The 17,382-nt window shown below is 39.8% G+C and overlaps 1 protein-coding gene across 7 annotated transcripts; it reads right to left on the reverse strand.

Annotated features, from left to right (window-relative positions):
- Positions 1 to 67: 67 nt before the first annotated feature.
- Positions 68 to 17,379, reverse strand: peli1a (pellino E3 ubiquitin protein ligase 1a). 7 transcript variants are annotated; one of them, XM_028973563.1, is made up of 8 exons: positions 17,321 to 17,379; positions 13,363 to 13,418; positions 8,651 to 8,830; positions 7,547 to 7,676; positions 5,848 to 5,949; positions 5,060 to 5,272; positions 4,515 to 4,703; positions 68 to 1,493 (listed from the first exon to the last, which is right to left on the reverse strand). In XM_028973563.1, exons 3-8 carry the CDS (start codon positions 8,731 to 8,733, stop codon positions 867 to 869), a joined length of 1,344 nt encoding a protein of 447 aa, XP_028829396.1. In that variant the 5' UTR covers positions 8,734 to 8,830; positions 13,363 to 13,418; positions 17,321 to 17,379; the 3' UTR covers positions 68 to 866. The 7 variants fall into 7 exon arrangements, with proteins under 7 accessions (XP_028829396.1, XP_028829395.1, XP_028829394.1 ...); XM_028973562.1 differs by lacking the exon at positions 17,321 to 17,379 and adding an exon at positions 13,855 to 14,151; XM_028973561.1 differs by lacking the exon at positions 17,321 to 17,379 and adding an exon at positions 13,855 to 14,151 and having other exon boundaries at positions 8,651 to 8,838.
- Positions 17,380 to 17,382: the final 3 nt, after the last annotated feature.

Here is a 17,382-nt window from a genome sequence, read left to right on the forward strand (position 1 = left end):
GGTACATGGGGTACAGGTGACGTTCTCCAGCGACATTTCAACGAGTCAGTAATAGATGCTGCTTCTAACGCTCTCAACATTTTTATTATGACATATGTACATGGTTTTATATATATTTTTTTACTAAACGCACGAACATGGGGTGTAATGGGAAAGTTCTATTCATTTAGAACATACATTTAACACATACTCAGAGGAAACAATGAAGTAAAGTGTACACAAGTCTTTCATTTTAAAAGCAGATTCTTCATTTGAATTAAAAACTAAAATAAAACATCAAATTGTGTATTTATGCATGTCTAAGTGTGTCTATATGTAATATATATTAAAAAAACATTAAAAAGGTTGAATCCAGATCCGCCAAGGGGCCACTGAGTTGCAACTGAGCAAAGCACCGTCCCCACACACTGCTCCCCGGGCACCTGTCTTGGCTGCCCACTGCCCACCAAGGGTGATGGTTAAAAGCAGAGGACACATTTCATTGTGTACACCATGTGCTGTGCTGTGCTGTGTACCACAATGGTAATCCCTTCACTTTCACTTATATTTGTTATAATCTCGGGCACACTGAATAGGGGTAATTTATTGCCAGTTACCAAAGTTTTTGACACAGCTGAAACAAAGATGGGTGAAGAGAAAGAATTAAGGAAAGTAAAGGCCATAAAAAATATGTATTCACAATCAAAGGCACTTCTAGGGACTGTAGGGACTAGCCCCTAATTAGACAACTTGCAACCAAAACAATGAGACAGACAGGCTCTGACCTTGACAAAAAACTGTTCATCATTCTCTCAAATAAAAAAACAAAACAAAGGACTTCGTGGTAGAGTAAGATGGGTATTGAATTTGAAGGAATTTTCTCCTGTTCAGTCTAATGGTCCCTGGAAGATCAGGCGGACATATCGTCTGTCCTTGTGCAGTGGTTGTATACAGAAAGGACAAGCTGCATGGAAGGTCTGTGTTCCGTGTGGCAGTGGAATCCGGTTCCAGTAAGAGGCAGTCTTCTCTGAGCAAACATGGCCGCAAGGCACAAAAGCATGGGTGGGGGGCGCTGAGTCCAGGTAGAATCCTGATTCGCAACCCAGCCACAGAGGCACGTAGGGGCCACGGGTGCGGCACATGGGGCACTCTCGCTCCACAGTGCCCAGGTCCTGTTCAATAGTTTCCATCAACTCCGCCTCTTCGGGCTGCTGTGGCAGGGGCTGTGGGTGGCAACGGCCTGGCCAACCGTGATAGCCATGGACATGGCCACAACGAAGGTACGCCCATGGCTGTTTGCCATCAAGGACCTCTTTGCGGCGAAGACTGGGGAAAGCCAGTGTGTTGAGGCCCACAGGGCACTGTGGCCGGGCTGCATTCAGCTCTTGCCGAAGAACGTCTAGGTGCCTGATGGTGGGAGTGTGGGCCAAGCCATCAGCAGTTCGCCAAAGTAGCGTCGCTCCACATAGATCAATAAGGGAGCCATCCACAAGCTCCACGCTTTCCTTCTCGACCTGAGTAAAAATACATTTCAGAAAAATCATCATTATAACAATTATAAAAATGTGTTGGTAAGATGCAATTCTCACAATAAGTAAGGAATATTGTAACTTACAGGAGTGCTTTTCCTATTTGCTCTGAATTCCCTTTGATATTACTAATAATGTATGAGAAGAAACACCATTTTCATTAGTTTAATATTTATTACCCCCAAAATTTTGACAATAACAGGGACAGCCCTAAATAAGAAAAATTGACAATGTCTATAGCGGGTGTTCCCACCATTTGCTGCAATGACAGCTTGACAGCAACTTCTCATGCTCCTCACTAGCCTCATGATGTTGTTCTGAGGCAATGCGTTCCACTCTTCCACAAGTGCTAAACGCAGTTCTGCAAGGCAACGTGGGAGTGGGGTACAATCATTCAGTCAGTGGAGTCAACTGCAATGGTCATCTGGCATTCAAGCCAAAGCGGTGGAGTCGGTTGCGAATGGTTTGTCTGGAAACCCTAGTACCCCTCGCATCTCGCAAATGGGCCTGCAGCTGTGTTGCAGTTGCATAATGATGTCTGATTGTCTGAGGTCCTTGTGTACTGGTCATCATTGCGGTCTGTCACTGGGTCTGACATGCACTCTTCCTGTAGTTCTGTGTTCTGTGTTCTGTAGTTCAGTCCTGTGTAGGGTGGTAGTAGCCTAGTGGGTAACACATTCGCCTATGAACCAGAAGACCCAGGTTCAAATCCCAAGACACTTATCCCTAAATTCCTCCAGGGGGGACTGTCCCTGATTGTAAGTTGCTCCGGATAAGGGCGTCTTACAAATGCCTTAAATGTAAAATGTAAATGTTGATGCAAGTCTGTTGATCACACACCAAGTTCCAGAGCAACATCTGACTGACTGCCTCCGACCCGAAGGTACATCATGGCCAACTCTGCTCGTCCATTAAGTGAGGTTGTGTGTTCATGGCTGTTTGAATGATGAACTTGGAATGACTTACTGACAATACCAGCTTTTTATACCCACAGCATGTTGAAATTTATGCCACACTGAGAAAGGTTGTCTCTTGGTATTATGCCCCAATATAAGGCACACCTGTACACAATGAGACCATTACATGGAAAACATAAAATGAGGTGTCTATCACCCCAATACAATTGCCTACCAATCCCAAAAATGTCTGAAGTAAAGCAAACACCATATGTATGACATCCACTAAGTCTCTCACAATATCCCTAACTTATTGTGAGTAGAGTATATTTATACACACACACACACACACACACGCTCAGACATACACACTGCTGATTTTCAGCCGCTCTGGATAAATGCTGTAAATGTAAATGTCTGTATAACTTTATCTAACTACTTTTAACATATTTTGTCCATTACGTCCACAACCCAGTGTGGTCATTGGACTGAATATTTTTATTATTTGTACTACTTCACAGTCGTCTATAGAAGGCACCCTTGCTCACTTTATAGATTTTACAAGGGAAAAGCAGCAGGACGTAGGCGAGGCGTGTATGTTACAGTGACTGAACTGAGAACATCTATGAATCAACCAATCCTATTCTGTCCTGTCCTTTTGAGGAGAAGGCTGAGTTAAAGTGTTGACTGCATCTCTTTACCTCTCAAGAGAAATAACAGAAGCGCTAATGTCTGAAATTGTGAAAAATGAGCCCTTTGAGAGACATCATAATACCACGCCCAGATCACCATGCTGGCACTAGCTATTTTCCTACATTTGTCCTGATGACTTTTCATCCCAGGAAATTGAAACATGGGAGGATTATTGCCTCCACAGAGACAAAAAGGAACAACCCGCTTCCTCTGCGTGGTTTATGACAGGGTGTGGAACGGGGAATGGGAATTTGACATTCCTGCATAATGCTGGTTCAGGAACGTTACGCTTCAAATGTCAGGGTATGTTATCTGAAAGATGCAAAGAGCTACCTGAGATAAGAGTAACCATGGCAACTTCCAAATATAAACATAACTTATTTGGAACATGCACACAGTTAAAAATATATACACATGTACTTGTGTGGGATTAAGGTGTGAGTGTGTGAGTCTGCATGAGTCCACATGAGTGAGTCTGGTTCATGAACTGGTTGTGTGTGTGTGTATGTGTGTGTACGTCACCATGGAAACAAACAAGTTTGATTTACACAACTCATCTAACAGTCTCATATTGGCAGAGGTACAGCGGCAGGGTGTGTGACAGTGAATGCATGTGTCAGTGACTGATTTATGACTTTGTGTGTGTGTGCGTGTGTGTGTGTGTGTGTGTTAGCACATATGTGTTTATGTGCAGCATGTGAGCTTTGTGGATGTGCATTTGCACCTCAGATACCTGTAAAATACTAGAACGTTTCAATTACAATCAGCTTTCACTCTTCCTTACCCAGAACAACCTTCAGGACCCAATTTTGTCTTTTTCCAAATCAGCTCACTTCACATGATATTCTGGTTGTTACAGAAAAATGACATGCTCCATTTCAGCCAAACTTGTCTTCAGTCCTAAACCTATACATTCTAGACCTTTTAGCAGAAGAAGTCAACCACAAGACCCTCCAGCACTTCTCCACTGGTACCACCATCTCTCAAGGTACTTGCAAAGTGTTCTATGTCTTGGTCCTGGGTGGTGGATTGAACTTCCACAAGATGATACAACAGCTGAGTAACTAACGATCTTCAAAGACCTTTCCTTTTAAGAAATACTTTGATAAAAAAGTTTGGGTTCTGAGTTAATGTTTTTTACAAATTGGCCTAGTGAACCAAATGAGGGATTTCTATGATGGACATTTTAAAGCACTTATGTAAGTCATTCTGGACAAGGACATCTGCCAAATGCTGTAAATGTAAAATATTTGACACTAAATCTGTTGATACATATGAACATGTTTAAATTGTATTAATTTGGAAGTGGAAAGGAAATGGAAATGTTGTGTGTATTTGTGTATGTTAAATGAAGTATTGTGAGAGCATTTATTTGGATGTGTGACAGTGTACATGTTTGTGTGAGCGCTGCACTCACCATCCTGCCACGTTGCTGTGCCGATCGGGTTTCCCGGAGGCTGAACACATTGCCGCACACAGAGATCTCCCTCCACACACCAGGTTTGGAGTCCTGGGTGAAGCCATGGCGTGGGTGCATCACCAGCACCCCATTAGTGGTCAAACCGTCCATCATCCCGTCTGATGTTTTCCACTTAGCTGCCTTCTCCTGAAGAGGGGCAAGCAAGGCCGTCAGAGTAAGCTGCATTAGTAAGCCAATAGTACATGTACATGCAATAGTGTTTGAGTAGGTTTGTGAGCATTACATACATGAATACTTCACTACGTGATTTATCCTGTGGCCTATTTATCCCCCATTGACACTGACACTCATATACTCCTGCTGATTCAAATATTGTTGTCTGAGCTGACACCAAGTTCTGTGAATGCAACTGCTTCCAAACACCAATAGACTCTAGATTGTGAATCATGACTTAGTCACGCTTTGCCAGAAGGCTGTGAAGGAGGTTTTATCATTTTGTGAAATGAATCATACTGACACACAGGGGCTCAACTGCGTCTCACCCCCAGGAAAATATTCTTGGAAGAGTCAAAGCCAGCAGCATATATCCGAGCGGTGTAGGGTGGGCACCGCTGGCACAGGATTCGGCAGGAGAAGCGTGAGATGGTGCTCTGTGATGGCGTTGTCGTTGCAGTGTCAGTGTTGCCATGGATATGGCTGGTAGGTACTGTGTCAGTCACCACAAAGTCAATAGGACTCTCTGTCGATCGTCCAATCTGAATAGATAACACAAAAGAGGCAATAAAATTAAATAAAAAAGAAGCTGACATTTTCTGATTTAGGAAATCTCACATGTCTCGCATGCCACAACACAGGCAGCCATTACATACCAATCATTTATAATTCACAAATGACTATGAAATCTACACTGGGGGTTGAGGCTGACAAAATAGATGGTTGTTCATATCTGTGAGTCCAAATGTGACCCCACACTACCCTGGGGAGGAAGAGAGTGACTGACTGCAATAAATCTATGCCTGGGTTTAACTTTTTAAATTAGTTGGAGGGGAAAAACAGACTGCACAATTTCTTCTGATGTTACCAAAGTTATATTTGTAAACTTTCAATTCATAAAATCTCAATAGGATCATCAAAACTCTGTATAAACCTTTAGGCTATATAGACTCTATACAGCACACATTGTAAACCAAGGAGAATACGAACAAAAGTTTGGAACCACTGATATAATATAATATAATATAATATAATATAATATAATATAATATAATATAATATAATATAATATAATATAATATAATATATGTGTATAGTATGTTAGCATGGGTAGTACCTGGAACATGTCTGTACTGCTGTCATGGGTGTACTCCACAACCACAGTCTGGGCGCGGGAAAGAGTGTAGGAAATGCTGTGTTGGTCTTTATTGCTGATTGCCTGATGGTCAGAAAAATGAGTCAGAATGGAAAAAACACACCAGCACACCCACTCTTACACTGTCAACCCCAGACAGCATGAATGGACACATTAGCAAGGTAATCTCTTGCAGGGGAAGAATGCAAATAATAAAGCACAGCTTAAATGGTTATTTTTTATCTAAAAGTACTTTGTCCAATCATAAATTGTACCTTGCTGATCAGTTTTTAGCCACTTGATTGTGATACATTTAATATAGCTGTCAACAATTTGTATTTTTTTTTATTTTCTATTTATTAGCTCTGCTATCTATGCCTTCTTGTGCCTTTTATCTATGCTGTTCCTGTAAATACCTTAATTATTACAGTTTCAAAAATCTGGTGAACTACATGTAACTGAAAAAGTAGGATAACGTATTGTGTTCTCATCTATATCAATAGTCTTAACAGTGTCCCAGTCCGGGCTGCATGTGAAAGGATCTGTAGCGAGGACAAGGACATTTTCAGTGCCAAACCGAAGTGCGTGTGGGTTAATAACTTTGAGATGCTGTCCATGTATCATCTAAACAATAGATTCTGCTTTGACACAATTATTTTAGTTTTAAAGTAGCTTTAGTTAGCCAAAATGGAGTCCTTCCTTGAGTACCCCGATGTTACTGCACCTCAGCACCTTTTTCTTTGAACTCTTCTGCTGGCTTCTTTTGCTCTATTATCATAATTTGTACATATGCAACCTCATCCAACAACAATGTCTTCTAGTCCTTTGCTCAGCTTAATACAATTATTGGACTTTAGAATAGACTGACCAGAACAGACAGGTTTTATCTGCACTTTCATAGATTCAGAACAATTGTTTCCTTGTTTCATGGCAACTTTTAAGGACAACTGATGTCATCAGTTGCACACATTTGAAATGTATCCCCTTATGTTTGAATTGGTAAAGGCATAATTTACATTTACATTACATTTACAGCATTTATCAGATGCCCTTATCCAGAGCGACTTACAATCAGTAGTTACAGGGACAGTCCATCCCTGGAGCAACTTAGGGTTAAGTGTCTTGCTCAGGGACACAATGGTAGTAAGTGGGATTTGAACCTGGGTCTTCTAGTTCACAGTGTGTGTGTTACCCACTAGGCTACTACCACCCCATATTTCTATGAATGATAGTATCCCTGTAAAATGGAGTGCTACAAGTTCCACCGTGAGGGTGTTAGTCCCGCCCACTTACTTTGATGGTTCAGACTGACATACAGAATTAATTCATGATGCGCTGAATGTGGCCAAATTAAATAAATTGTGAAATATTTCAATATGACACATTTAATAAATTAATAACAATTTTTTTTCCAATTTTTTAAATTCCTGTTATATTGAATTAATTAATTATGTTAGAATTTTAAATTATTCCTGACACTTTTTTTTTTATTTCATTACTGATGTATTTATCTATTTCATTTTGGCACTCGTAGCACTCCATACTTTAAAGAGGTGTTTTAGATTGCCATTAAGCTGAAGATAAAATTAATGACATTTTTAAAAAACATAATTATGGATTTTAAAGGGAATGTTACACTGTTACAGAAGTGTGTGTATGCGCTGGGTCCTTGGCCTCTTGCCTTGGCAGCATGAGGTGTGCAGACGGTGTGAACTGCGCTGGGCTTCACACCATTGCCTTTGGCTCTTTTGAAGAGCGAGAAGTGACTTCTTCGGCGCCCGCGATCACCATTTGGCAAGGAACCGTTATACCTGCCATATAAAAAAGATTAAGGATCAGGAAGCTAACAGTGATATGATCTTAGTGGGCATGTCAACTTAACACTATGATTATTTGTATTTATTTTTATAAATCAGAATCTGAGACAACACAATCACCATTTGTACGGACTCAGAATCCACCAGCGAAGGCAGCTATTTGTAGCATCCCTTGGCCAACTTTACTCCACCACAAGCAGGCACAAGGAGAGGAGTCCATATTCTGTCTCCCTAAGGGTCATTCTGGCCCAACTGAACTCACGTATTATGCCCCTTGGCCAGTAAATCTCAGATTTTTTTTACTTTTTCTTTGTTTTCTTTGTCCATAAAAATGCTTGGTCCTGAAAAAGTATGTAGGCAACTTAATATGAAATATTCTAAACATGTCCCTATTCAATTCATGAATAGGGACACATCAATCTTGACCATTATTCCTCTGTAAGTGTTGTACTCTGTGGCATGTATTCATCACTGTATTTATTTATTTATAGTTCTCCTGTTAAGTGACTTTGGGTTTGTGGAAGTTGCAACGGTTAAGCGTGAGTGGAGCCAAACATTTGTTGAGATGAGCCAAAATGTCCCAACTCCCACTATTATTGTTTTTCAGTACAGAGTGAACCTATTGCTTTGATAAACGTCAACACCCACCTGACAATGATAAATAGATACATTAACTAAATATTTAACGCTTATCATCATCATGCATCATTCAGAGCATAAAAAACTACTCATTCACATCATTTGTTATCCTGGGTATCTGGATAATACATTTCTTTATTATTGCTGATGCGTTGCCAGAAAAATTAGTAGCACTGTTCAATCAATTTAGTTCTCATAATTGTTTCATGTTAAATAAATAATAATAATAAAAAACAACGAGTTACATTGGTCCAAGTGTGTGAAATATCACTAAAAAGAAACATGCAAACAATTTATGACTTTGCTTCTGACCTTAAATACTTTCTTACCCCAGAATAATGAGCTCCCCATATTTTATGGGGCCCTTGCTTGGCACAGTGCAGGTGGAGATTTCCTGGTCTACAGTGGACATTGGCAAAGACACTCTGTGGACTTGTCTTCAGGTGACTTCTCCTCTGTCTCTTTTCCTACCCCTCTCTCCTCTTCTTTACGCATCTACTTATTTACCTCTGCCAACGTGACGAAAAAACATAAGCTTAAGTATTTCAGAATACTACTTAATACTACTCAGAATACCATTTATCGGCCTGTGCTTCAAAGTGTGTGGGGCTTTCATTTAGAGTAGGGGTCACCAACGCTGGTCCAGGAGGGCACTTATCCAGGACAATTTTGTGTTTACCTGCATTTAGCACCCCTGATTCAACTTCTGTACTCATTATCACTCAGTTCTTACAAACCAGATTCCAAAAAAGTTGGGACACTAAACAAATTGTGAATAAAAACTGAATGCAATGATGTGGAGATGGCAAATGTCAATATTTTATTTGTAATAGAATGTAGATGGCAGATCAAATGTTTCATCCGAGTAAATGTATCATTTTTAAAGGAAAAATATGTTGATTCAAAATTCCCAAAGAATCCCAAATCCCCCAAAAATTGGGACAAGTAGCAATAAGAGGCTGGAACAAGTACATTTGAGCATAGCGAAGAGCTGGAAGACCAATTAACACTAATTAGGTAAATTGGCAACATGATTGGGTATAAAAAGAGCTTCTCAGAGTGGCAGTGTCTCTCAGAAGCCAGGATGGGTAGATGATCAGCAATTTCCACAATGTTGCGCAGAAAGATAGTGGAGCAATATCAGAAAGGTGTTACCCAGCGAAAAATTGCAAAGACTTTGCATCTATCATCATCTGAAGATTCAGAGAATCTGGAACAATCTGTGTGTAAGGGTCAAGGCTGTAAAACCATACTGGATGCCCGTGATCTCCGGGCCCTTAAATGACAGAGCACCACAACCAGGAATGCTACTGTAAAGAAAATCACAGAATCACTTCCAGTTGGAATACTTCCAGAAACCATTGTCAGTGAACACAATCCACCTTGCCATGGGTGGCCAGCTGAAACTACACTGCAGTCCCATCCAGACATCATCTCTTTCAGGGAAGACCATGCATTTTTCAACAAGATAATGCCAGACCACATTCTGCATCAATCACAACATCATGGCTGCATAGGATAAGGATCTGGGTACTGAAATGGCCAGTCTGCATTCCAGATCTTTCACCTATAGAGAACATTTGGCGCATCATAAAGAGGATGGTGCGACAAAGAAGGCCCAAGACTATTGAACAGTTAGAGGCCTGTATTAGACAAGAAAAGGAGAGCATTCCTATTTATAAACTTGAGAAACTGGTCTCCTGAGTGTTGTAAGAAGGGGATATGCCACACAGTGGTGAAAATGGCCCTGTCCCAACTTTTTGGGGATTTGTTGACACCATGAAATTCTGAATCAACATATTTTTCCCTTAAAATGATACATTTACTCAGTTTAAACTTTTGTTCCATGATTTATGTTCTATTCTGAATAAAATATTAGAAGTTGGCACCTCCACATCATTGCATTCAGTTTTTATTCACAATTTGTTTTTTGGAATCCGGTTTGTATGTTGAGGTGTGGTGGAACATGGAAAGATCTAAACTGTGCCCTCCAGGACCAGGTTTGATGACCCCTGCATTATGCACACCCACAACCTTGCCTACCAGCATGTTCTTTGCATCTGTGGATCAAATGAAAGATTAAATGATAGATCATGCAGAAACAGGCCAGGTGTGGAACACTGACACTGAAGTGGTCGTTCAGGTTCAACCCCCACTTACTGCCATTGTATCCCTGAGCAAGACACTTTACCTTGTCTCCAGGGGGACTGTCCCTGTAACTACTGATTGTAAGTCGCTTTGGAGAAGGGCACCTGGTTAATGCGGTAAATGTAAATATATGTATGCACCACAAAAATATAAGAGCTAATTTCTTATTGGTTTGGAACTAATACCGTCGAACATTACCGTCATCTTCTGCTCAATTAAATATACACAGTAACAGACATTTTAATCAATGGCACTCGGACCGTTGTATGTCACTGTACCTGAAAAGAAATAAATTAGCTTTAAGTGTAAGAGGGCATTACTGAAAATGACATATTTGACAATATCAGATTAAATAACAGATAATAACTAATTAAAATGGAAACCGAAAGAAAGTCCAGCAATCTTTTTACAAACTCATCATACCGTCACACCCCAATACAAGAGCCCACTTAAAACATGGGGAAAGTGTGTAAATATGCAAAATATGCTTAGCCTGTTTTACTTTACATTACTCTTTTGTTTCTGAATAGCTATTTCATATTTTCCACATTTCTTCAAACAATAATCCACACAAATAAAAGATTCCACTGAAAATAAAAATCTAAAGGAGCAATTTTTTCCTGTCCATTCTGGACAGCGGGGTGGAACTGCGATCAGAGGTGACGTGGCAGTCTAAAGTGGACCATTAGCTCAGTAATGATGCCCATTCAGTGGTGTTAAAGCTGAGCTGGCACGTTGTCCGCACCCCTCTTTCATCAGACAAGTGCCAGACGGAACAGGCGACATTGCAAATTGGGAGATAGTGTCCGATCTGTGCAGAAGACAGGGTTGCATGCTCCGTCCTGAATGTCTCTCCCTTGCACACACACACACACACACACACACACCTCCTGTCCCTGAATCACGGCCAGACTGGGACTGGCAGAGATGCAGAGTAAAACAAACGGGTCTGTTACCATGGAGACATGTGTACCAAAAACAGTGGGAGAACATTCAAGCAATGTGCACAAAAAAAAGAAAGAGAGAGAACTAAATCAAGTGCTTATATCAGGACTGCACTGATCATTCTGTGCTTTAAAACCAAAAAACTGCATTAACAAATAAGGATTCTCTGCACTAAGCATATTTTGGAAAGCTTCCTGTTTGAGGGATTGCTGGAATCTTGCAAAACCACCAAAAATATATTTTCTGATTATAGTGTTTTACTTTGTTGGTTTGTTGCTCACTACTATCAGCTAGGCTAGTACTACCATGACTGAATTATTCAATGAACACTATCAAACAAATACCCACTGGATAAGGGAACAACACAGTGGAACAGTACAGTGTTTAAAATAATTCTCATGCCATTAAAATGATTCTCATGCAATGTCTTAAAAGCTTGGCATATTGTAAGCAACATGTAATATTTCAAAAGGAGGTTCTCAATGAACAATCACTGAAAAATATATAGAAATATATTGACTTTCTCCCCAATGAATGCAGTTTCTGCATACTTTCTACAGCCCATGCAGCATATACTGAATTCTACAGTTTGACAGATGACAGATAGTACATTACAGGCATAAGTCAAAATGATGACTGCCTGGGTTTAGGACAGGCCGTGCCAAAAAAAGAGCAAAGACTGCGAAGGACACAGCAGAGCAGTTGTGAAAAAGAGAAAAGCGTCCGCACCAGCACACGTTCGAATGCCGATCTGCCAAGGTGCCACTGAGGTGCCACTGAGCAAAGCACCGTCCCCATACACTGCTCCCCGGGCGCCTGTCATGGCTGCCAACTGCTCACTAAGGGTGATGGGTTAAATGCAGAGGACAAATTTCACTGTGTACACCATGTGCTGTGCTGCTGTGTATCACATTTGACAATCACTTCACTTTACTTTACAAATATGTCTATGTCCAATGCATGTATATCAAACTCAAATCTAGATGGCACTCCATACTGAATATTCCACTTGTAAGTTTACTGGACCCCATTTTATTCCGAAATGCATTTAGAATATTCCGGTCCTGAAACCTGAATGGCTGACTGATATTTTTTTGAAGACATAAACGCCCCATTGCCATAGTGGGGCTTATTTTCATGCTCAAGATCAGCCTGTCGTGCTTACTTGATGGATTACCCCAACCCTGATCCAGGAAGGCACCAGTCCCGCACATTTTTGTGTTTGCCTTCATTTATTACACCTGATTCAACTTGTGCAGGACAAGTGCCCTCCAAGACCAGGGTTGGTGGCCCCTGATATAGAACAAAATGGCACTTTTGTTTCATGTCTGGCCTACTTTTTTTAACATTTGGTTAAAAGATGAGCATCAACTTCTTGTGCCTGTGCATGTCATGCAGAACAAATGCGCTCTGTGTGTGTAATAACAACCATGACTACATTTGGCCTGAAAACTATTTTTAAGAATAATAAATAAGAGAGAGCACATAGGTAACCTCCTGATAAAACCTCCTGACAACCATCTGAAACTGTCAGCGCTGGTTAAGCTAGTGGACGTTTCATGGTGGTCATACCAGCTAAGACCAGCTTTGATCAGCAATTAAAATGTGCTTTTGTGCTAAAAATCGTCTGTTGCCATTACGCAAGTACATTTCTTGTCGGCACAACCATGTAGGAAAGAATTACTGTTCCATGTTATAATTGTGTGCTGCACACAACACAAACTGTAATTCATGTATATGTAAAATATGAACCAACCACTTAAAAAATCAGTTCAACTATTTCCAAATCACATCAGAAAAAAATTATGTAATACATGTTTTCTTTTCCGGCACACAGAAATTAATCTTACTAAAGTTCTCCTGTTAAAACACTAATGTGCTTACAATTCATCCGTGATTGCAGTTTATCATTTGAAAATAACTGGTAGAAGAGTGACTGCACACTTACCGATGTGACAGCGGCAGAACTGTAACATCCCTGCAGATCTTCAGTTAGGCTGACGGCTGCAACATGCACACCCTGGTTAAAATATATTTTTATCAATTTTTAATATAATTCAACAGTTTTTTGTCTTCACATTTCCCCTTTAGCAGCTCAGAGTCGGACCAGTGCAGCTGCGTAACAGAAGAATAAAAAGTCACCCCCCACTCTCTTCCACACTGTGTTTATCAGTCTCTCTCTCTTTCACACACACACTGACACACACGTCACTCTGGAGAAGTCTCATAGAAAAGTTTGTTTCATGTCAGATATCGATAAAGTCAGCTCTTCACTGCACACACACATACCTGCACTACAACTCAAATATCATGTAAATCCTTTTCTTAAAAGTGTCTGCGCTTATCTGTGTTTGCATAACCATGAACCCGTTCCCTGTCCAAGGGATCATTTATAAAATAAGTTCGTGTTTACAGGTCATTAAAAGCAGGAAGCACAGACCTTTGAAAGCAGACAGATTTGAAGAACTTTGTGCATTTGAAATGTCCATTGGCTCCATATAGACAAATTCTTAAGTAAAAGTATCCACAATAATCCAAAACGGAAATCTACATTATTCCAGTATTCCTTTACTGTGATGTCTGGTTACAGTCTTGCTCCTTTGGTGACACCCTCGGAGAGAGCAGAGTCTGTGCTCGGTCCAGATGTTCCCAGAAGGAAGCACATGACCTTACGTTTGTTGCTGCTGTTGCAGTCCAACACACCAACATAGCAACAAGCTGCGCCTGACTTTTCCTGACTTCGGTGAAAATGAAGCTATGTGCACTGCTTGCACTGGATTACATAATAAAAATGTTATGCTAATGCTGGGCAAATATTAAGTTTCCCTGGCTGCCAAATGCCTGAAAGGCTGGCTACAGACTGTTGTCATGCTGTCATGGCGACAGTAACCATGCACACAGCTATATTTACAGTGTGTTTTAAATACCCAGGACTTGGGAAGGAACAAAGACTTGCTGGAGGGATTCCTGTGCTTATGTTTGTCTGTGTATCTTAGTAAGAACCAACAGTTCTCACCGGTTTTAGTCATGATTATTTTTTTCTGGTGCCCATTAATGCTTATTAAAATGTAATATTCATACATTTAAAAATATATAGCAGTGGTTTTTAAACATTGTTTTTTAATGTTTAATGACTTTAATTCATATGTATATAGTTGTAAATGATATACAACATAGGTATTCATATAAAACATATATGAATGAATCATTATCATTCTCAACACAACCCATATTATTACTTTTTCTTATTACTGTTATTACTATTAATTTTTGCAAAACATGAAAATATCAAGGCAGTGCAATGCAACAGATTTCCAAATTTAAAGTTTTAATAATCTATATTGTTAAGAAAACTAAAACAAAAGTCAAAATATAATGAAATTGTCATGATACTGTTAATTTGGAGCATTGTTTTTATGTCCCCATTGCTGTAGTCTGTGTAGGAAGAGTTGTGCCACCTCACTGTCTGATAGCCAGTACACTTCTAATTACAAGAGGTGAGTGGGAATACAACAAAGAACACACACAAAAGGTTCTGAAAAAAAACCCCAACTCTGGCTCTGCACTGTGTACTGATGCACTGCAGAATAGCAGACCTCTTTATTAAGAACTTGCATATAACATATAAGTGCCACTCGTCATGCATGACCCAGCAAATGATGCATTTTGACCATATTTGGACTGTTTCCCATCACAACATGGATCCAGGGTCTGGTTCACTCCTATTTTCAACAACTAACATGAAACATAAATCACAGCTTCTCTACATGGTACGTGCAAATAGCCCCACCTGTTGGCCTTTGAGAAATAAGCACTCAGGTTTCATCGTCTGGTGTCAAATTAGTCACCACTGAGTAGGCAAGAGAATTCGATTAAATACCTTCTTGTTTCTAACCCATCACAGGCATATTGCTTGTGCCAGCGCAGCACAAGGCACAAGTGACAATCACTTCACTTCACTTTATTTCAAGACATCAATACAATGATTAATCAAGCTCTGGCAAAGAAAGAAGCATGGGTGGTTGCAGGGGTTCATCTCTTCCATCCTCAATATGAAAACTTTGTTTTCACCAAAATTCCACTTTGGACTGAAATAAATAATGGGACATTTTACTGAAACAATGCCATGGCAAATGCATGCTGTAATCAAAACTGAATGCACTCCAACCTAATACAAGAGAGAACAACAAAAAAAGTCACAAACTCTAATATTTCATTGGATCGCGTTCAGCCTTGATTAAGGCATGCATTCTCTTTGAACATGTGAACATATTTTTCGCAACAACTGGATGCATCTTCCAACATGGTTGTTTAAGAAATGAGAATCTCCTCACTGCATTATTTCAGGTTAAATGACTTGTTACCAGAGGAAACATAATCATCTATGCAGTGATTATCCAATGGGAGACTATAACCTATTTACTTTTGTAGCATTCAGTCAATATTGAGAAGGCCAGAACTGATGGTCAAATGATGATTTATTGAAGTCATCCGTGTCATCAACCAACGCAAGAGCAGATACCAATAATTATGATCACATCCCTGGTCATGCATAGCACCTTACGTTAGTATATTTCTTTCCCTTCGCATAACTAATCACATCTTTTCTCACAAACATTACAAGTTGCTCAAATATACTTTAGTCATAGTTACAAACCTTGTTCCCTTATCAACTGATGCTAGATTTGTTGCTTTTAACTCTTTCAGTTGTCCTTTTCTCTGCGTTGCCACTGAGCCTTTCCTGCTTTACTTCGCGCCTTCTGTCTTACGTCAAGCTCAGTTCTATTACCATACTTCCGCTCACAAAGGGGTTATCGAAATAAGCGTGGGTAACATTATATTAATGTAAATCTTACTTTTTTGGTCTTTACAACTTTGTTAAAGTCTGTTTTTTGGGGGGGACAGGAAGTGTATTTTTGGCTAATATTGGGAATTACTTAGAGTAACAGTTTTTTTGCTTATGTTAAAATATCATGAAACTGATCACCGCCCAGACATCTTGACTATGGTACTTATGAATGAATCAGAAACAATTAGTCTTGAATTCCAATGGAATGCTGTGTTCACCAACACACTTTAAAAGCTTTACTGATTATTATAAATGATTGTATATATAATTATATATGATTGCACTGCTCCTTCAGACTAGTTGATAAACTGGTGCAACAGCAAATGTGTGTTCAACTACATTATAATTTTTAACTTTATCAAGGACTATTTTTTTTATTACTTTTGTAATATTTTCTGTTCAAACGCATGACATGGTTTTGGGAAAACTGAATATAATCAGGATTATAAAATCTCTTATAAAATACAGTACAAAGTCTGGAAGTCTGGGACCTATGAATAAACTGGAGGCTAAAGCTGATAATGATGCAGACTGCAGTCTGTGAATGCTCATTTTATCTAATCTTGAGAGTCTAATTTATTTGGCCAATTTTGCCAACAGTATTTCAGAATAAACATGCTGTTGGCTAACTTCTAGAAGATATTTTTGTAGAAGACAATCAATTGTATAGACTGGATGTTTAAGGGTGGTAGTAGCCTAGTGGGTAACACACTTGCTTATGAACCAGAAGACCCGGGTTCAAATCCCGCTTATTACCATTGTGTCCCTGACACTTAACCCTAAGTTGCTTGGGGGGGGACTGTCCCTGTAAGTCGCTCTGGACAAGGGCGTCTGATAAATGCCATAAATGTAAATGTAATGTTGGATATCTAGATATGGATAGCTCAACAATGTTCAAATAATGTGAAAACATATAATTCTGCATTACTTTATTATTTTACACAAGACATGTCTAATAGGAAAACAAATTGATGCATGACTCACTTAAGCATGCGTCTAATCAAAACGGCAGTAAAAAGATGCCCGGATGACAGATAAACCTGGAGGCGGGGCTTACCGGCCTGACGTCAGATGATTGGTCGTTTTCGAGGTGTGGCAGCACCTTGTCACTCCACTTGT

The sequence above is a fragment of the Denticeps clupeoides genome, chromosome 3, assembly GCF_900700375.1.
Source record: "Denticeps clupeoides chromosome 3, fDenClu1.1, whole genome shotgun sequence".
NCBI lineage: Eukaryota > Metazoa > Chordata > Actinopteri > Clupeiformes > Denticipitidae > Denticeps > Denticeps clupeoides.

Bases quoted from the DNA above. Each gene is read 5' to 3' on its own strand.
- peli1a (XM_028973563.1), bottom strand. From the start codon at position 8,733: ATGTCCACTGTAGACCAGGAAATCTCCACCTGCACTGTGCCAAGCAAG. The intron at 5,950-7,546 runs GCAAGAGGCCAA...TCTGACCATCAG, and splicing joins GCACACCTCATGCTGCCAAG to GCAATCAGCAATAAAGACCA. The intron at 4,704-5,059 runs GTGAGACGCAGT...GCCCCTCTTCAG, and splicing joins CCAAGAATATTTTCCTGGGG to GAGAAGGCAGCTAAGTGGAA.